Here is a 22,356-nt window from a genome sequence, read left to right on the forward strand (position 1 = left end):
GCACTAGCAGAGACCAAGATAACTTTCACTACCTTTAGAGATCTAGGTATACACTAGAGGAGAGCTTCGAGCCCTAAAAGGTTACCTTTGTTTCTCCAGCCAACAACCCAGAGAGGGCTAGTTTAGCATGTAAACCCCACTTCTTTCTTGTTGCACTTTGCAAAGCAAAATACTCTCAATTTAAGGATTGCCACAAAGATTGTCAAAAGTAGATCAATGTGAGAACTGAAAACAATCCTAGGATTTTGATCGACAACCACTCACCACAAGCCCAATATCTTGTGAATCAGCCAAGCATGCATGATAATTGTGGTGATGAAAATGCAGGCCTGGCACCTCATCAACAGGTGTAGACTTCAAATGCAAGGTGCCCAACAGATCAGCAGAAACATGCAAGGAAAATGAAAACAGACATGGGCCATGGCCACAGCATCACAAAAGGAGAGGTGCCATGTTTTCAACAGAATGCAGACATTGCTGGAGTTACACATGTTGTGACGACATGGCAAGTGACAATGGCAGTCTATGACCAGCATGCAACATGCAGGTCGACGTTGACAGAACTTATGTGACTTCTGCAACTTGTGATTCAAGCAACTTAACTGATTAGTGTGATTTATGTGACTCAACTAAAAGTGGGGTGGTCATTTCATATTTGGCATCAATTTGAGCCAGTTTTGAGCAGAATTTGCCAGTTTTATGGCAACCGATCAAGTGCATACTATCACATATCATTTCCAATTTTAATGTTGGACCGTGGACGATATTAAACTTGGTACCAAGTCTACCCTCACTAATGCAGCTACTACTGGTACTAAGTCTACCCTTACTAATGGAGCTACTACATAGAAATAGGCAATAAAAAATTCTAGCACTTCTTTCCCTTTGTGTAATAGTCCTAGCATCACAAATGAAATCTTGAAATTTTCTGAAATAAAGTGCGTCCAAGTATAGCATGCTTGTTCTTCAGCTTAAGGACCAACTATCTCACTTGAAGCTTGAGGCCGGCCCCAAGTTGATGGATCAGGTTAATATCAAGAGTTGCAGCTCAAGCTCAAAGCCATGGGGAAGACCATTGAGGATGACGCTATGGTATATGGTTTGTTAAGGAAACTTCCAAATTGTTTTTGAGAGTTATCTATTACTATCTCTGACCAAGAGAACCTCCCTGCTTTTGAGGACTTGTTGTCTACGATTAAGATTGAGGCTACCAAGAACACCCCATCCTTTAAGATAGAGGGGACATAGGGGTAGAAAGACAACTATGATCAAGCCTCAAGGTGACCAGTTGCAATGGCAAGCTAGAGGTAGTCACACTTCATCCAGTTCTTATTGGTCTTCATGCTAAAGCATATCAAGGATCAAATTCTACCTCCAGAAAGGAGAGTGCATTTAATGGTACTCATGAGATTGATGATTCAGCTGAGACGACACATCACACTCAGATTCTAATGTGTCAACATCATCTCAATAAGTTGTGAAAAATGGTGTGACATGGCATATGCGTAAGCGCCAGCCTTCTTGATCTTGTTGACATGGATTTTCATGGGCCAAAGAGGGACCACTTGTTTCAGGGTCGTCTACATTTTCTTCCTCCTATTTCATAATTATTCTCAGAAAGCTTGGGTTTATTTCCTTCAAGGAAATGTTAGAGGCGCTCAAAAAAGTTTATAGAGTGGCATACTATTGAGCAGACAAGTCTGAATGATCAGGAGGTTTAATAGATTTTGTGTGTGTGTGTGTGTGTGTGTGTGTGTGTGTGTGAGAGAGAGAGAGAGAGAGAGAGAGAGAGAGAGAGAGGACCCTGCACAGCCCAGTGCGACCCTGCGGACAGTCCAGTGTGACCAGCATCATTTGGAAAGTGACTGAGCTGTGTGACAGGGGCAAGCAGTCGTGACCTGTAGACAGGCATGGCTTGTAGGCACGCAGTCAAACAGTCACACGGACATGCAGTCCTGCAATCTTACTGTCAAACATGCAAAGAAACAAGCACTGAGTCATACTGACAAGCAGACTTGCAGAGACAACTGGCAGGTGAAACAGAGACCAGGAGGACCTACACAGCAGAGCATATCAGGGAAGGGCAGGGCAGACCTGCAGACCTACAAAAACGTCAGACCTTGGCAGTTGACTTGCAAATGTGAACAGACACCTGCGACAATCAGCACAGACAGACAGGTCAACAGGCACTCAGTCCTGGGTAACATGGAGTAACAGAGACTGTGCAGGTTGCTGTTAACTGCCAGATACACACACAAAACAGAAAGAGGGAACTCCTGTCCAGCCTGTGGGGATTTGCAGACCTGCGACTGAGATACAGAGAGAGAGAGAGAGAGAGAGAGAGAGAGAGAGAGAGAGAGAGAGAGAGAAGGTGGGGGGGAGGGGGACAAGCTGAGGTACTAATATGGATGAGATGCAGGAGTCTAGGGTAAAGGAGCCAGTGGTAGAACACTTAAGCTAATGCATGATGCTTTCATCAAATGATGCAAAATCTGTCGGCCTTTTGTTCCAGATCTGTTCGCGACATGAAGGGAAAGTCGGAAAATAAATTTCTACTTGCACGATGGACATTAGCAATGTCTGTGAGATCAAAAAGGAAATCACGTTCAAAAAAATTAGCCTTCCAAATATCAACTAACAACAGCCCAAGAATAGACATGGTAGGCCCAATCACGAAACAGGGGTTTGAACCCTCAATCACATGAGATGGATGTAGCCACGTTTCCATAAACCAACAAGCCCTCACAAGCTTCTGCGTCATTATCAACCACAAAACATTTTATGACTAGCCTTTGCTAGTGTCCAAGATATGTTTCATGACTGGCGCCTGTTTCACAATTGGCCCCTTTACCCTAGTGGTATTGATGTAGATCTCCTTGATGAACATCTTGGACAATGGGATAACAAAAGAATTGGCAGATTTTGACGTTGACACTTTGGCTGAGGACTTTCATGAGCGGGTGGAACAGGATGAGATGGGCGATTGCTGCATGCTAACAGTTGATGCTGGAGTTTCGGGTGTTTCGGACATGCTTGAGTAGGTGTATGTGTTCCTCACTCACAACCAAATGAGTATTTTCAGTATACGATTGCAAGTGCTAACAATCTCATGAATGGCTATGTGCATGCAAATGAAGGTAAAGCAGAATCTTTACCAGATGATGATCATGTGGTGACTGTTTTTGAGAACAAATAGTGTTACAGCAGATCGCTACCTTTCATGAGATGGCAACCATCTTTTATTTCACGGGAAGGACTCCCTTGATTACTTGTATCAGACAATGGCTGCAGTCAATGCTTTTGAATGACCATGTGCATCAAAATGATATTAATGGGCAACTGCAAATCCCTCTTGTGGAGGACATTTATGGACCGAAAGGGTTCTAAGGTCCTCTTTCATACGTCAGATGCTTGGGCACGCATAATGCAACATATCCCCTTGTTTTGGATGGTTAGTTGGTTCACATGGTCCCATGGAGGCCCATGGATGAATTCCAAGATGTTCTTAGGCAGGCATGCCCAATCTGGGTGGAGGTGGTTAATTTCCCTTAACAAATTTGGTGCTTCCTTGCTTTGGTTTTGAGATTTCTTGGTTAGGTTTTAATAGAGCCTCGTTTGTCTTCCCACAACCGAAATAGATTTTGCATGCTCTAGGATACAAATGTTTGATGACTTCAACTAGATTGTTAGCAAGAAGCTTGATAAGAACAATTACTTGCATAGAAGTTTAGGTTGATAGATTTCTTGAAGGACAAAGGTGTCTGAAATTACATTTAAGGAGACATGCTAGTACCACTTGAAGTTCTTATATGAAATTCTATTGGAGAATAGGTAATGGCTAAGAAAGATTGAGAGCACTTAAGGTGTAAAGTCATGTATTGGCTCTCTCTCAATGTCATAAATAGCACGATGAGTTATTTGCAAGAATCTGAAATTCTCGCTATTGTATGGAAGAATTTGCCAAGGCTCTTAAAAGTAAACACAAAGGCTAGAAAGCTACAGCTCAAGTTAGAGCCACACCAAGTGAAAAGAGAGAACTTGTCCATTAATGATTATGTCTTGAAGATCAAGAGTATTGTGGAAGCTCTTGGATCTATCAGTGTGGTAGTTGATGATGATGATGTTGTACATGCATGCTTAGATGGTCTTGGAGATGAATACAAGAGCTTAAGGTCATCTATGAATATGAGGGATGATATCCATGACTTTGCAAACTTGATTTCTATATTGATTCTTGAGGAGAACCTCGTCTTAAATTCCTCTTCTTCTCAAAGCAAGAATAAGTCTAAATAGGTGTTTTACTCTACCAAGAAAGGTAGAGGTCGTGGCAAAGGCCAAGGTAGCCGTTGTGGTAAAGGTTATGATGCACAACAAATAGAGGACGAGAATCTCGAGAAAGGGGGGGTCAAAGAGGACAAGTTACAGATTCTAATAGGCAACAAAATTATCCTAATAGCAGAGAGTGCTAGTATTGTGGTCGAAAAGGCCACATTTCTAAAAATTACTTGAAAAGGAAGGCTAAAATTACAAATGGTAAAAAGCATCAAGGTAACTATGTATCCAACAGTAGAAACAATAATGAAAGAAGTGAATATTTGTTTATTTTGTAGCACTTTATAGATACTATGACTATTGATGGCTTATCAAAAAATGATAGATGGTATGTAGACTTAAGTAACTCTAACCACATGACTTCTTATGGAGAGTGGTTTAAAGAGATGCATAGTCCAGAGCCTGTAGGCTATGTGGAGATGGGGAATGATACAACCATAGTTGCATCCATATATCATACGGTACTATCCGTACCGTACGATTTGTACTCTACGATATAGTGCATATCCGTAGGAAATTGTATGATAAAACAGGGCATTCCTTGCCACCATGCCTGGCACGTCTCTTCATGTTCCTGCACATTTTTTAGCCCGTGTGATCTTGCGTGGCACTTTAGAGGGGTGGGAAGCCTTGGATCTCATCTACAAAAGGTACTTCTCTTCTCCATGCTTCCACACCAATTCAACAACCATTTGCCACTCTCATCTCTCTCTTTTGAATCTTAAATTGATTTGTGATTCATGAAGCGCAAGCTTTCCCCATTCCTTCTCTTACTATTACTCTTTCAACTTTATCACAACCCTCTTTCTCTTTCAAGTTTCAACTTTCAAGAGTCAAGACTCAAGCATCTTACTCTCCCTCTCTCTCTCACTCTCTCTCTGGCCTCTCCATTCGACATCAATACCATGACTCTTGAAAAGACAAAGTGGAAACTCATCCAATACCGTAGAGACAATCCTCTCTCTCTCAAGCTCCTAGTCGTCTGAGTGGATCCGTTGCCTTTCTTAGAGAAAGGCAACCACTTGTGGACATTGAAATTGCATACACAGTAACTGAGTACAATCTTGCATTCAATGTCCTAAAGCAAAAGCAATGAAAGAAAATAGTTAAAGCCATTACCAATGTGGATCCATGTGAAGAATGGACTGGTGTCACATATAACGACATGAGGATGAAAAAGATTGATGAAAAGGAGAGAATTGATAGAGTCCTTTATCCTATTCAAGCCATAAGGATAAAATATAGTTGCTTCATTTTCACAGACGGATGGATTAATCATAAGAAACGGGATATCATCAATATTACTCGTGTCATGTCCACTTGGCACTTACTTTTTGTGGGTTGTAGACACCGGCAAGGGAAAGGGGAAGGGAATCAATGGACGCATTCATCTACCGCCACATTTGGCAAGCTATCATTGAGGTATACATTGCCTTTCAAATTTGTTACACTTTCTTTCATTATAATTTATGCATAACTAACTATCTCTCTTTCCCCAAACCTCTATCTCTCTTGATTCTTTAATCTTAAAACTTAAAAGACTCAACTCTCTCTTTCTCTCTCTAATCTCCAAGTATTGTTACTTGTAATTTGTGGATGTAGGTGGATCCCTAGAATGTGGTGCAAGTTGTTACGGGCAATACATTTAATTGTCGACGCATGGACCATTTGCTTGAGGCCAACTTTCCTAGGATTGTGTGGACTCCATATACAAGTCATTGTTTGGACTTGCTCATGGAGAATATTGGGAAGCTCAAGTGGATGAAGAGTGTGGTCTGCAAAGCTATATTAGTTGTCATCTTCTTTACAGTAAAGGTAAAGGTACCTGCAATGTATCGTGCCCATAGCACACTCGAGTCGAAGAAGCCTTCTTTGACTTGGTTTGCTTACATGTGGACCTATGGTTGTTGCTAGAGCACCTTTATAAGGTGCGGTCCACTCTATAGAATGAGTGGGATGAGCATTAGACAAAGGAGGCCAAAGCCATGCAGCACTTGTGCCTTAATAAGCAGTTTTGACAAAAAGTTCCTGCCATTGACATTGTCATGTCTTCCTTTTATAGGATATTACCTATAAGTGATTGCAAGGAGTCCACCATGGCTCTCCTCGTTTACTTCTTTAGAGCAGCATTGGTTGAGACACATGCTTGCACAATGATCACAAAGACACAACGTGCACATGTTTTGGAGATAGCAGAGAGGAGATAGGCATCGATGCATAAAGTATACGATGCATGCCAATTTGGAAAGCAAGCAAGTCATGCGTTTCCACGTGAAAAGCATGGATGTAAGAAGCTACTTGAATTCATACATTCTGATTTGTGGGGTCCTACTAAGACAGTAACTTTGAGTCGTTGCAAGTTTTATGTTTTGCTCATTGATGATCATACTTGCAAAGTATAGGTTTACTTCATACATTAGAAAAGTGAGTGTTTACTCACTTTAAAAGCTTTAAGGCTTTGGTTGAGAAGGAGACATGGTTGCATATTACATGCCTAAGATCAAATGAAGGGGGAGAATATCTCTCTAATGAGTTTTCTGATTTTTTGCAAAAAAATGGTATACAGAGACTATAGACATGTAGATATGCTCTGTAGCAAAATGGAGTTGTTGAGCGGAAAAGCATGCATATTGCAGAGGTGGCTTGTGCATTGATGCCAAAAAAAAACTTCTCATTACTATTGGGTTGAAACAATTGCTAAGAAACTGATGTAAACATTATGAACACGACAACCAGTGACGTTATACATGGTATAACACCCGAAGAGAAGTTTACGTGTAGAAAGCCAAATCTCTTCCATCTGAAAGTATTTGGATGCATTGCTCATGTGCATATTCTTAATGAGTTTCATAGTAAATTGGATCCCAAAGCGAAAAAATGTGTATTTGTGAGATATTCTCGAATAGAAGGAATATAGATGTTATAACATTGTTAGACATGAGCTGAGAGAGTTAGCAAACATATTGGTTTTAATGAAATGAGTAGCTGGTATAGTAATGTGCAGGATGTAGTTGGGGTTGAAGAGTATAAGAGTGTGGTTATGCAGAGAACAGATCAACAATCATAGATATTGAGTAGACCACAAAAGTCTCCTAGTCATGGTTCTATTGATAGACCTTGGAGTGGCAGATTGAGGTCATAGGTTACTCTATCAATTACATGACAAATGTCAAGAAAAGGTAAAGAGAAAGTTGAGGGCTCACCTATTATAACAAATGTATCATCAAGTTTCTCTCATGTTGATGCTAATTCACATGGCACTGAGCAAAGCTTGAATGAGAAGTTTGAAATTCCGTCTATTAAAACACCTGGTGTGTGTAAGGCACAAGAGGATGCTAAAGCACTTGGTAGTGATCTGGGTCCACACAGATTAAGCAGAGTTAAAAAGCCAATCCAATGATTGACATATGATAGCTATGTAGCTCATGCATACATGGCTAAGGTTGTGCAGGATATGAAACCCAATTGTTTTAAGCATACAATGGATAATGAGTATTAGGATCGTGCTATGGATAAAAAAATAGCTGCACTTATGGATAATAACACATGGGATTTGGTGCCTTTATCTGAAGGCAATAAAGCTATTGGTTGCAAGTGGCTTCACAAGGTCAATGGATCTATTGAGCTCTATAAGGTACCACTAGTTACCAAAGGATATGTGTGGACTCATGGTATTGATTATGAGGAGATTTTTCTCTAATAGCTAAAATGACCACTATAGGGGCTATCATACTGGTGTCTGCATAAAAGGGTTGGATAATGTATCAAATGGATATAAAGAATGCCTTTTTGCAGGGAAAGTTGCAAGAGAAAGTTTATGCGGAGCAACCACTTGGTTATGTAGATGAGAGTCATCCAGATTATATATGCAAGCTTCACAAGACCTTATTTGGATTGAAGCAAGCACCTAGAGCATGGCATGATACGATTGCAAAATACCTTATCAGCATTGGATTTTGCAAAGCATAGATTGATCACTCACTCTATGTTTATGAGAGTAATGTAGGTATTGTGGTTATTACTGTGCATGTGGATGATTGGGTCATTGTGGGTTATAATGAGACGGAGATTGACTATGTGAAGGGCTCTCTCAAGACTGAATTTGAGATGAAGAGTTTGGGAGAGCTACACTATTTGCTTGGCATAATCAAAACTCCAAAGGGTATATGGTTGTCATAGAGACAGTATCTGTTGGATATGTTGAAGAAGTATGGTATGGCAGATTGTAAGCCTATTTCTATATCTTTGGATGTTAATGCTAAGCTTAGTACACATGAGGGTGACTTGATTAAGGATATTACTATGTATTGAAAGATTTTGGACAGCCTTACCTATTAAATGGTCACAGGGCCGGTCACAGGGCCAGACCTAAACTACACAATTCGTTTGGAGAGTTAGTTTATGCACCTTTCACACAAGCCACAATGCACATTGTGCTATATCAAATCCATATTGGACTTTGCCTTATTCAATGGTGCAAGTGTACCATTGGACTTGCATGGTTATACAGAAGCAAATTGGGTTGGTAGTATCTCAGACGAGATCTAACGATGATTTTATGTTTCTTGTTACTTGGAGCAACAAGAAACAATGGACACTTGCCTTATCTAATAGAGATGTAGAGTACAGAGATGTTGCAATTGCAGCATGTGAGGTAGCTTGGTTACACAAGCTACTTGGCGATTCGGGGATGCAAGTGAACAAGAAGGTTATCATCTACTATGATAACTTTAGTAGCATTCAATTGGCTAGAACCCAATGTATCATGTGCAAACCAAACACATGGAGGTTCATAACCATTTCGTTTGGGAGAGAGTTCTAGTAGGTGATATCAACTTTGTTTATGTCAACACAAAGCACTACACTGTTGACATTTTCACTAAGGACTTGGGAGCTAAGAAGCTTTAATGCTTCAAAACTATGCTTGGAGTTCACAAGCTCATGCTAAGCTTGAGGGGGAGTGTTGACATGAGCTGGCATCCACTACATGCCTTGGTGATGTCATAGGATATTATTCATTGATGTGTTAGGTGACCGACACGAGGATATGTTAGTGATTCTATAGCAAGAATACATCCACATAGTCCATCCTTGGTTATGACCCATTCATTGTGCCACCTCTTCTTTGCTTAGCGGGTTCACATTTAGTGACCATATGTACATATGTTGTGGTACTTTCATATTTGTCTTTTATCATATTATAGACTTAGTTTTTTTGAGTGAAAGAAGAAGAAGAAGATTTCATCCCTACCTCTTTGTGTTCTCAAGTCTCCATTGCTTTTGTGTGTACGCTCTTGGTTTCTTCATCTCCTCTCCTCTTCTCTGTTTTCAGGAGTGCGGTCCTTAAAATATGTCCTACAACAACTTGTTTCTTCCCCTATTCATCTTGCCCTGTGTGGAAATGGTAATGAAAATAAGGATTCACCTTTGGTCAAGATTGAGAGTCGGTTGCGTCCTACTTGTCAAGAACAAGCACCTAAGGATGATTCTTGGGTCATTGTGGTCAAAAGTAATGTTCCAACGGAAATCCCATTCCCTTATTGGCATCCAATGAAGGAAAACCCGTTCCCTTCCTGTGCATCTAGCTCTTAGTACTATTACTCGTACTTGTCAACATAGGTGTAAGGGATTTTACTCCAAATCTCAATCATCACGTATACCTACAGCTGAAATAGCTAATAAAGGTGCTCTTGATTTTGCAATAAGGACTTGCAATGAGATAAATTTAATTAGAGGACTCGATTGGAATTGCAAATAGTACATGATGTTGTCTTTCTTGGGCAAACCTCTCTTTATTCTTTCCATTGCATTCGCCAGTACTCTCAAGTGCCTAGAGGCTAGAGCTAGATTTGGGTGTCCTTGCAAAAGCAACTTCAACCTTATACTCCATTGCCTACTTTTTAACCATCTTTTCCTTGGCAAGTTTGGATGTTTGTGAAACCTCGTGCTTTAACAGAAAAGATCAACTAGTCAGATCTATTGTGAAATGGTAGAGGACAAGAGACTCTTTATTCTTTCCGTTGCATTCGCCAGTACTCTCAAGTGCCTAGAGGCTAGAGCTAGATTTGGGTGTCCTTGCAAAAGCAACTTCAACCTTATACTCCATTGCCTACTTTTTAACCATCTTTTCCTTGGCAAGATTGGATGTTTGTGAAACCTCGTGCGTTAACAGAAAAGATCAACCAGTCAGATCTATTGTGAAATGGTAGAGAACAAGAGACGGGTCACTAAGAAAGTGAATAAAGTATGGCATGCCCATCATTCTAGAGGGAAATTGTAGGATTGATTTCACCATCTGTGGAAGTCCAAGATTCCTTTTCAAGGGAAAGTTTTTAAATCGAGGCTGCTTATTCCCAGTCTCCCCACTAGGAATGTATTGTGTGCTTGCAAAATCTCAATTTTGACACTGCTCTTCTTAGACTGACTCTTTTTCTTCTCTTCCTTGCTATCATCTGTCTTCTTGCCCTTTCCTTTCTCTTTCCTCCATTTGTCACAGTCACGTTTAAAGTGACCCTTCTTACCACAATGATGCCATTCAACATCTTTGCCACGTGATTTACTGCGCCCCTTCCTATCAGAGATGTCTTTTTGCTGTGATCTGCCCCTAGTATGCAAAGCACTAGAAGACTTACTGGATGCATTGTTTTGTTGATTGCTCATAGCAGTCTTGAATATGTATCCCAACTGTAGGGGAATTTCCAAAAAAAAAAAAAGATTTTGAAGAGAAAAAAAAATGTTGGATGACGGGTCTGTTGACCCACCGTATAGGTCGCCGCCTCGTCCCCTGCCCGTCCCGTCGTGTGGTCGCCGCCTGGTCGTTCGTTAGCGCAGCCTGCTCGTCGGCTAGTCGCCCACTGGTCGTTTGGCAGCCACAATCGCCTGCTCCCCCGCTTAACCATCCACAACTCCAATCAAGTTTGCATCACGCTTCTGCACCAGTCGACTATCTCTTCTGCACTTGTCGACTGCCTCTCTTGCTCATGAGCCTACCTGCAACTCCTACAACACCTGCCGTCTACTTCGTCTCGAGAAGCATGGACTCCTTGCCGCATCTCTGATACCAGTTTGTAGTGATGGGTGAGTGTGAGGATCGAGACACTCAGTAGATGTTAGCAACAGTGAGAGTGAGAGTGAGAGAGAGAGAGAGAGAGAGAAAAGTAGTGGAGAGAGTGAACACGATTTTTGGGTACAGTGACGAGTGTACCACTTTAGGTTTTTAGATAGATATATATATATGAAAGTACAAGTGCTAAGGGTGTGTTCACACCCGAGCACATTTAAAAGACATGAGGGCCTTTATTCCCAATAGATATCTCCATAGAGGCTAGATGACAGCTTCAAGCACAAGAAGATATCCCTCTTCCTATGGCTATTACCTTGTAAGAGCCTAGTAGCTGATGCTTAGCTTGGATATGGCACAGACCCAATGGAATGTGGGAAATGTGGGAAGCTGAAGGGAGACACAAAGACACTACCTATGAGATTGTCCCATAGCCCAAGAGGTATGCAAGAGAGCCCTCAAGATGATCCTTCATAGCATAGCAAAGACCATGGTTGTGAGTTGGGGGTTGTAGCTTTGGTCATAGATAGAGACCCAACATGTGCACATGAGGATGTTCAAGGGAGCTTTTCTTTCCTCATCATTGGACAACACTTCAGTAGGATCCCACTTCTAGATTTCTTAGGTATAGTGGACACAGGGACACTATCAGATGGGAGTTGATTGTCCCAATGGATCCAAGGACACTATCATAGATGGGAGTTAAAAAGGACCCCACATTTAGATTACTCAAAGATACACTGGGCCCACGGATACTATCACAGGGCGTCTTAGCAAAATACCACTTTCAAATTACTCACAAGTACAATGGACCCAGGGACACTGTCACAGATGGGAGTTGATTGCTAATATTATTGTTTAGTACATTTGGACCGCACATAGTAACATGGAACAGGGAATGGGAACGAAGACGGGGATGGGGTCAAGAACGGCGGACGGCTAAAAGCAAGGAACGGGGACGGGGGGTGGGACGCCGGAGGGAACAGCATACATAAATAGCATTTGAAAATGTATGCATGTGATGTGGTGGATGGATATGTAGGCATAGTAATAGGGGATGCCCATTTTGTAGCTTCCCATCCCAGTCCCATCCCCATGTTAGAGCCCCCTCTCATGGTAACAAGGGATGCCAAATTGCAATTTATTATTCTTGTCCCTCTGGGCCCGTCCCTATTCCCATCCCTATCCTCAAAACTGGTCCCATGTTACTGTGTGTGGGTGAATGTATACTACCAAAGAACATACAAAAAAATCACCCCCTAAAAGACACCCACTCCCAAAAAAAAAACAAAAAAAAAAAAAAAAAAAACTGTCAAAAACGTCCCCCTAGCAGGGGGCGGCCAAGACGAGGGGATGGCTGTTGGGGACAGGATAGGGGACGTCCCCGTCCCATTTTGGCATCCCCATTCGGCCCATCCGTTCGGGACGGCGTTCCCGCATTCCAAGGCCTCAGGACAGCTATTCCCTGTTACTATGGGACCGCAAGATGCAGCCTGCTATGGACCTTTAGAATGTATCCATAGCAAAGACTCTTTCGAAGATTTGGACAAAGATCATCCACACTCTTGTAAGAGATGGGAGAGAATGTAGGGTGGCTTAGAGAGGATGGGGAGGAAGAAAGATGCCTTCATGCATCCCTGGGACTCTAACATCTTTTTCTTACCACCCCTCTGATGGTTTGGCACTATAGCCAACTAGTTTGGTTGTTCACACACCCATCGTATATATAATGTACTTTGCTACTCTCTACAAGGTTATTTATACTTTATATCTAGCCTAGGGGGAATTTTCTTTAGGGCATTATTAATAAAATTCTATTTTCGTTGAGAAAAATGATTCTCACACAATGCACCTCAAGTAGTGTCCCATGTTGATCTATTTAAAGGATCACATTGAACATTTAGTAATCGCTTCTTCACTTGCTCATTGTGCTCTTTGAGTGAGTAAGAGAGTTTTTTTTTAATGTTTTCTATCTTGGATACACCCGCTACATTATCATTTCATTTCCACAAGTAGGTATCAGAATTTCCTAGGTAGTAAAAGTTATTCTAGAGGGCAATTTTATACCATTCAATATTTGACATTTTTTCTTTAAACTTTTGGGGAATAGTTTGTACCATTCCATACTATATTGTGATGCTCTTAGGTTTGATCTTTTATGAATTCAAAATTCATACATTATAGTGGTTTAAAGTTTCAAGTCTCAAGGTTAAAAATATCCCAAGTGCATACATTTTATGGTTCAGCCCCAAGGGTTAAATCATACTCCCATCACACTTCTGTACATGTATGTGTTTGTCGTGGGGAAAACTATCGAAAAAATTACAGCTGTAACGGCAATTATAATGGGATGTAAGGCCATAAGGTAGATTGAATGAATTGCTAGCAATCATGGATCAGCATCCCAGGATGAATATGTACCCAAGCTCTCTACACACCTTTCTCCAGATCTGATAACCTAGCCTACTGAATGATGTGCAAGCGCTCTTCAACTGCTGCATTCCATCACTCCTGCCCATGTCATATTGTTACATTGTTTGTGAATACCCTTTTTATGAAGTCTGCAGCACCCCACTTACAAACCGATATGAAGAAGGTAGGGTGGAGAAGGATTGTTGCAGAAATAGAAAGAAGAGAAGTTTGGGCATTACTGCAATTACAGAAGAACAAAAAAGGTTTGGGGTTTGCTTTTAATATGATTAACCATCCTTAGGTGAAGATCCTTTCAGATAGTTATAGAGGGGCTTTGTTGGGTGTGTTGTGTTGCCATGTGAGCACCTTCAACCGTCAATTTGTTCCATTTTTCTTGTGGATGACTATTGTTGATTGCAGCAGAAATCAGAAAACATTGAGTTGAGAGTTTGTGAGTAGGAGCTTAGAGACCCTTTGCATAGAAAAATTTATATACGGAGATTTTATTTCCTCTCACTCGTCAGCAAAATGGGGTGGGCAAAGGGCAAGATCACAGCAGTTGACAAGATGGCCTAAGTTATGATGTATGACAGAATGATGAAGTAAAGAGCTTTAGGTAGAGGCCATTGGTCCTATAGTCTACATCATTAAAGAACTTAAAAGGGCATTTTCCTTGGAAAGCTTTACACACATGGCACTAGTTAGGGAGTTCGCTGAGCTGTTCAGCACCCCACTGCTATCTCCACTTGCAGAGGCAGTAGCAGCATCTAGAGTCCCTAGTATCAGAGTGGTTGTTAAGGACCCATTTCTGATGGACATGTCATGTTCCAAACACATGATAGTGACCAGTTTCCCGCTAAAAGGGATTTGATTAGATGGACATCTGATGTCCCAGTACATGACAGTGACAGCAGCCAGCCAGTACTTCCTCTATAATGGAGTTTACCATCCAGCAGATGAGGCTAAGGAAAAGCAGAAATATAGCACAATTAAGAAGATAGAGCCTAGATATGGGAAAAGAGGGGGTTCTTCCAGAAACCAACCACACATATAACACCCTGTGCTGAGACTTCACATCTGTAGAGAAACCTTCAGATCCATGCTAGTAAGCGGGCACCCGAATATTCAGATCTTATCCCCACATTAATATAGATTCCTCACAGCATTCAACAAGGATGAGGACATGGCAATTCACAGCAGGAGCAGCCAGGGTGCAGCACCTCCCCAGCTTCTAGATCTTCACAGATCCCAGCATTATACAACTCGCTAGTGTCCTCTGCATCTGCAGGCTGATCACAGACAGAATCTGTGAGGTATCAGAGAGCAAGCTGAGAGGTGAAGCCTTTTCCAGACAAGTGGCCATAAGGAATAAAATCATGTCGCCTAACCACTGACCTGTATGATTTATGAAAGAACAAGAATCAATCATTTCAACACATGCCACAAGAAAGGTACTACTTCACAATTATGATGATAATGTGAGATAACGAGCCACCAGCACTTAAATCTATTGTACCCGTTTACTTTAGACAACATTGTACTCCAATTAAACAATTTTGAGACTGTACCTTTACACGATGTCCACGATCTAAAAACTCCTTTGCTTTTTCCACCTTCATTGTCAAATCTTTGAATTCCTGCACAATTACATGCAAAAGAACTTTGCAATAAACATAGTGACATCAAGTTTGAAGCATTTCTAGTGGATTCAAATACATAAAATGCAAAATTTTAGAAGTTGTAAGGCTTACAGTTTTAGAGCTAAATCGAAGCTCCTTAACATCATCCAGCCGGGCTGTCTCTGCCTAGTACAATGGGAACTTTCATTAAGCTTAAGAGTTACATGCATAGCAATGTAATGCTGACATTCATGCACACAACCATTACACACACATCAACAATATTACTTTCCGAGAACATACATTGCAGGTGCAGATTGTGACTTTTAAGGCTATTTATGATTGACAACTTAGTATCTGCAGCCCACATATTTGAAAAATGTTAGATTTACCCAGTGGTCCGTGCCATGACTCAGAACAAGATAACAGTAGTATCATGCAGTTACCATACGTCTCTATGCAGACACAAACCACGACAGATTGGTAAAGTTGGAAATGGCTTAGAATGTGAAATGACATGGTAATGAGTTTGACAACTGGGAAACTGTAAAACATAAAGGCATTTTGTGTACAGCCAGATATAGTGAACAGTGGGCTTGGCGGTGAGTGGAGGCCGTCCCTGAGATGGATCTTCACATCAGCCCAGATCATCCATCCTACGCAGCTTGCTCCGTGTGTGGCAGGGCCTCCGCAAGGCCCTTATCCAGAGCCCCCCAGGCTGCCAGGAGGAGATTGACCGTCAGCCGGTGATTTGGAACCCCCAGGTCAGGGATCGCGAAGGGGCACAGATTGGCAAGTGCCCCCACATCCAATGGGCTGGATGGGAGGCTGGCCAGGCTCGTACCATCAGGACATGGCGGGAGGTGTACAGGATGGCAGACGAGGAGGTGCTGAAGCATGCATCAAGCTGCCAGCGAGGAGTGGAGCTGAGGAGAAGGGAGATAGACGAAGCGATACCTTAGGAGTGGCTTGCCCCCCCCGATTCTAGAGCCAATAGAGCCCGGAGAGGTATGGGCCGCTAGGTTTTCACCAGCTGGCATCCCCCTATAGGTGGCAGGAAGAGTGGGTGGCGCTCCACCTGGAACCTTTTTCACAATGCATGAGGGGGGGCGTCTAGCTCTTGACAGAGGGCACCAAGATGAGGGGTTAGCTGTCCTTTCATGGAAGAGGATCCGGGTGGTTGGCCTTCAGGGGAAGACATGGCGGCTACCCTTTTGTCTTTTGGCAGGAGCTTAGGGAGTGGCACCTCTAGATCTGGGAAGGAAGGCCACTTGAGGAGCTAGAGTGGGATCCGGGAGAGTGGCTTTGGCCGGCCACTGCGGTCGCCAAGAAGCCACTGAGGTTCTTGAAGTACACCGCCAGGATTGGCAGACACATACTGATGCGGGAGGACATGGATTGGGCGCCGTCACGTAGCATGCACTGGGCGGAGCACAACATCATGGAGCCGTTCCAACAGACCTTCTGGCGCCGCCTATGGGACAGCTGGAGGCCGAGGAGGGTATCGTATTTTTTATGGTTGGTGGCACATGGAGGCTTGGCGGTGGGAAGCTAGCTTGCCCAGATGTAGAAGGAGGGAGTTTGTAAGTGCTACACACAGCAATCAATGGAAACCCCAAAGCACTGCCTTTGGTCTTGTGAGGTGGCACAACTCGTGTGGAGAGGAGTATGCCGCATCTTGCGCCACATAGCACCCAGCCTTGGTTGTATCTCTTGGGGTGCTTTCTGTTGGCAGGCGGTCAGCCAAGGCCGCCACCTTCTGTATGAGGCTGGGATGCAGGACACGATTTTCATGATCGAGGCAGGATTGTGCGCAGTGGTGGGTTTAGAGGCTCTTCCCATTCGCCAGGTATTGGAGCCCACAGTAGACCGCTCTAAGGTATGGGAAATCATAGGGAGTCTTACAGGTTGGCATATCTGCAAGTGCGGTGTCTGGTGGCTTTCGGCAGAGAGAGACTTTCAGTATAGATGACCCTAGCGGAGCTTTGGACCTCCATCATTCACTCCCTTCGAGGCCGATGGGATCAGGTGCAAGGCAAGTCCAAGGCTCGTCAGGAGCTCCGAGGTCATTTCAGGCGCACTTGGGGTGGCCAGGACCTGTTCTTCATGATGCAGGCAGGCAGCCCCAGATGGCGATACCCCCCCCCCCAAATGGCTTCTAGCCCCTATCCCCCCGAGACCGCCTTGAGAGGCTTGTATATCTGTGACTTTCACAAGCTCCAGCTTGGTTTGTTGAGCATGAGCACTTCTTTGTATTCAGGTTTTTTCTGAAGTAATATAATTAGCCACGCTTTATTTGCAAAAAAAAGATATAGTGAACAATGAGACAATGTGCTTCTTTTTGGACTATTCTCCATACCCAAATCAGTGCCTCTTTTTCTCATGGCATCAAAATCAATACCTTCTCCTTGATAAGAACCAGCCATTTGTAAGTAGTGTTCATCTTACTATGTGTTTATAACTTTCAATGCTAGCCAACTGAATAGTAATATTTGTAGACCTACTTTTTGTATGTTAGCTATATTTTCTCCCTACTGTGTGTTTTTGAAGAAAAAATGGGGAAAGTGCACAAACACTCCCACACACTTATGCTTGCAAACGTTGGAGCTAGTCAAAGAGAGACTCTGGCCCCTTCAACATGGAAATATTGTGGAATCTTCTTATCTGGAGTTGGCACATTTCCATTCTACTAATGTTGCACATATAGTGGATTCCATTTCTAATACTTCTCTTTAGATTTTTTTATTGTTCAGCCTTTTTGGTTCATATAGCATTCTTATTTCTATTTTATTATCTGCCGCTCCCTGCACATTAAAAACCATTAGTTTTTTTTTTCAAAGAGAAAAAACTACTACTAATAACACCTCGGAGAAAATCCTCCCCAAGTACAAAGTATAGAGAATCCTGTAGAGAGCAGCTAAGTACATCATACATACAATAGCTGTGTGAAAACCAATCTGGTGGACTACAATGCCAAACCATCTGAGAAGCTAGGTGAAATGAGGTGCCCAGATCTCAAGTTTGCAAGAAGGCATCTCTCCTCATCCTTTCAAAGCCATCCTGCAACCTTGCCCATCTCCTGTAGAGAGTATAGATCATATCTATCCAAACCCTTGAAAGAGTCTCTACAATCAAGACATCTTGGAGATCTATAGGATGGTTACACCCACTCCAAATGAACCAGGCAATAATGCTAGCAATCAGCTCCCACCTGTGATAGTGTCCCTAGGTCCATTGTACCCATGAATAGCTTGGACTAGGGATCATGCTCAAATGCTATAGCTAATGATGAGAAAGGGGTGACTCCCTTGAATATCTTTATATGCGCATGCCGAACCTTTATTTGTGACCCAAGCTATAGCCTCCCCAATTGCAATCATAGTTTCCACTATGCTATGAAAGACCATCCTCAAGACGACTCCATAGCTCTTGAGCTTGAAAGGTGAAGCACGAGCAGAAGCAAGAGAGAATCAAAAGCTATGGAGGTTCAAGATGGAGAGAGCAAGATGGTATGTGAAAACTCCAATGATCACAATGTGTGACCTTCCTTCCCTTATTATATTGTTGTGTAAAGAATAAAGAATAAAGTAATAGTAATGGGTGGCTGCCACCTATAGTCTACAAGTGTGCAAGTAGTAAGTACAAGTAAATATAGGTGGCTAGGCACACGTGGCCTTTAACCCATAAAGACAGGGAACGCCCTTTCTGGCACATAGGAACGGATTAACGCGTTCCAAGAAGTCCGAGCCGAAGAAACGCTGGTGGAACGTTCTAGCCCGTTCCCTGTCGCGTTTCCTCCCGTTCCCTGGCCATTTCCTCCCGTTCCAGGGCCGTTCCCTGTTTGGAACGACCATTCCAGCAGCTGATTTTTTTTTAAGGGTTGTTTCGCTCTCCCGTGCCTCTCACCTTCGGCATCTACGTTATGTGACTGTCCCACTTGTGTTGCGCCTACTCCCGCCTCTCGCCCACAACCTGCTCCCGCCTACTCCCGCTACTCTCGCCTGCTCCACGACTCGCCAACTCCTACTTCTCATGCCTGTCGCCCGCTGGTTCCAACTTGTTGCTCGCCTACTCCCACTTCTCTCGCTTGGTCCGCCTACCACACTTGTCTCGCATGGGCCCTACCTGCTCCCGCCTCTCCCACTTGCCTCTCTCGCCTACCTCGCATGCGGCCCATCTCTCTTGCATGCTTGGCCTGACTCCCGCCCGCGATTAGGTGAGGTCCGAGGAATCTAGATTCTCGACGCTCGTGTTGAAATTTTGGCTGAAATTTTTGCAATTTCATTGAACTTTCAACTTTGGTTGAAATTTCTGCAATTTCATTGAACTTTGACAAATGGATGTTGAAATTTTGGCTGCAAATTTCTGCAATTTCATTGAAGTTTACTGATTATTTGTCACTTCTATATAGATGGCAGCATTGACATCTATGGGACCTTCATCATCCTCAACAAGTACTTTGTCAACAACTGGACGAAGTCAAAGCACTACTTGGTCATGGGGGGATGAGGTAGATGTAGGGGTGTCGTTGAGATGTGGAGAGGCTCGCCCTTGGAAATGCAAGTGCTCACACTAGTGGGTTTGATAAAGTGAGAGCCTATCTTCTACATGAGGAGGCAAAAGAGGTGCGTTTTTGCACCAATGTATTAATTGAGAAAAGACAACAGTTACTTAACCGCATAGCCACTTCTATGGGGAATTCCATGCTAGGAGGACGCCCAATATAGTAGTAGATCCAACAACATGGACTCCAAGGCCAGCAAGGCATGGTGCTTCATGCAAAAGATCACCAGGATTAGTGCCTACGCAGCCTTCTTGTGGGCCATCAATAGCAACAGGTCATGGTGTTAAACAGAATTCATTGCACACTTCATGGGAACCAAAGAAAAAAGAGGAAATAGATGCAACAGTGGCACGCTTTTTTTACCATGACCATATTGCATTCAAATCAGCCAGGTCACCTTATTTTTTAAATATGATGACAAAGATTGCAGAGTATGGACCCACATATAAGCCCGCTTCATCAGAAACTATCAAGACTACATTGCTTCAGAAGGAGAAAGCAGCTATAGAGATTGCAACAGCAAATATTCGCAATCAATGGGTAAGAAATGGAGTGACATTGATAGTAGATGGATAGAGTGACACACGCCATAGGTCCATACATGGCGTTGTCGCATATTCTCGTGGGGATGTATACTTCATTGGTAGTCATGATGCTTCAGAGACTCGAAAGAGTGCAAATGTATTGGCATCCGAGTGGTGCGAGGCAGTGCAGGCTATTGGGGCCGAAAATGTAGTGCTCTTTGTCGCAGATGGTGAACCTACAAACAGGGCAGTATGAAACATTTTAATGGCAATGTATCCAAATATCACCTTTAGTCCATGCATGGTGCATTGCTTGAATAACTTGTTGAAGGATATTGGGAACTTGCCATGGATTGCATCTCTTGTTGCAAAAGGCAATAAGATTATCACATTTATATGTAATCATCAATACTTGCATGCTAAGTTTCGTAAGAGAAGTGACAAAGAACTTCTTAAATACGTGGATACACGATTTGCATATAACTTTCTTATGCTTGGTCGATTGCAGTATTGCAAAGGTACAGTAAGGGAGCTATTTGCTAGTGATGAGTATGAAAATTCGACTCGGGCTGCCACTGCTACTGCTGTGTTATGTAATGCATATGTCTCTAATAGAGATTTTTGGGATGAGGTAAATCGCACCAACCAAATGGTTGATCCTATTATGCACATGTTGAGGCTTGCAGAAGGCATGGATCCATGCATTGGGAAGATCTATGAAGGTATGGATCACATGATTGAGAGGTTGGAGAGTTTGGAACCAAATGCAAATAGGTATGAGCAGATCAAGGAGTTATGCATCAGCAGATGGAATGAGTATGACTCTCCTATGCATGCTACAACATATGTGCTTGATCTTGAGTTTCAAGGAAAGATGCAAGAAAGAGACCTTGAGGTGGTTAAGGCTTGGAACACATTGCTTGCAAGGCTTTATCCTAGCCGTGAAATGCAACGCAAAATTAAAATCAGCTCTCTATATATCGGCAAACATTAGGGATGTTTGGTACAGAGGATGCACTAGAGGACAGAACAAATATTGGGGCTGCTTTATGGTGGGAGGACTACGAGGCAGAAGCTCAAGAGTTGCAGAGTTTGGCTATTCGTATTCTTAGCCAAACAATTAGCTCTTCTTGTTTAGAGCAACTATGGAGCTCATTCAATCACATTCACTCAAAGAAGAGAAATCGTCTTGGTACAATGAAGACGAATGACCTAGTTTATGTGAGCTCCAATCTTTGCATGCTAGCTCGTACATCAGTTGCAAAGGCTGATTCTTTTTTACGTTGGGAAAAATATGACGATGATGATGATGATGATGATGATGATGGTGATGGGCAGGATGTTGTTCAACCGAATGAGCATTCATGCACAGTGGAGCCATCTTCCATGAATCAGAGCACCTAGTGCCTAGCCTTTTGGAACTTTAGAGTATTGACTTGGAAATTGGAGCTCTTTTGACTTGGATCTTTACTATTTAGGCATTAAAGTTTAGGCATATTTTGTGTCTTTGCAATGCACACTTGTTGGACTTATGCAACATTGTTGATTATAATGTTGAATCATGAATGCAACAATCCATTGCTGGTTGCAATGTTTTGAATCTTTGTTATTGTTGAAACTTGATTATTATGTCTCTAGAGTCTAATTTGACGAATTATTGTTGATATAATCCCTCTCTCTAGATTCTAAGACAAGTGTTGACTGACTCTCTCTCTCTCTCTCTCTCTCTCTCTCTCTCTCTCTCTCTCTCTCTCTCTCTCTCTCTCTCCCCCCGTCACTGCCCCGTCCGGCTTGCCTCGTCTGTCTCTCTCTCACTGCCCCGTCCGGCTTGCCTCACCTCCCTGG

General features: G+C 42.7%; 1 protein-coding gene across 3 annotated transcripts in view; it reads right to left on the reverse strand.

Annotated features, from left to right (window-relative positions):
* The window catches only part of LOC148013360 (uncharacterized), a 120,716-nt gene that overhangs the window by 3,572 nt on the left and 94,788 nt on the right, over positions 1-22,356 (reverse strand). For all 3 annotated transcript variants that reach the window (XM_087668146.1, XM_087668144.1, XM_087668143.1), the window contains 2 exons: positions 15,556-15,609; positions 15,373-15,441 (listed from right to left, as the gene is read on the reverse strand). In XM_087668146.1, coding sequence (XP_087524272.1) covers positions 15,373-15,441; positions 15,556-15,609 — 123 coding nt within the window. The remainder of the gene's footprint in view (positions 1-15,372; positions 15,442-15,555; positions 15,610-22,356) is intronic.

This window comes from Lygodium microphyllum, chromosome 26 (genome assembly GCF_053477565.2).
Source record: "Lygodium microphyllum isolate KBCC chromosome 26, Lygodium_microphyllum_v1.1.10, whole genome shotgun sequence".
Classification (NCBI taxonomy): domain Eukaryota; kingdom Viridiplantae; phylum Streptophyta; class Polypodiopsida; order Schizaeales; family Lygodiaceae; genus Lygodium; species Lygodium microphyllum.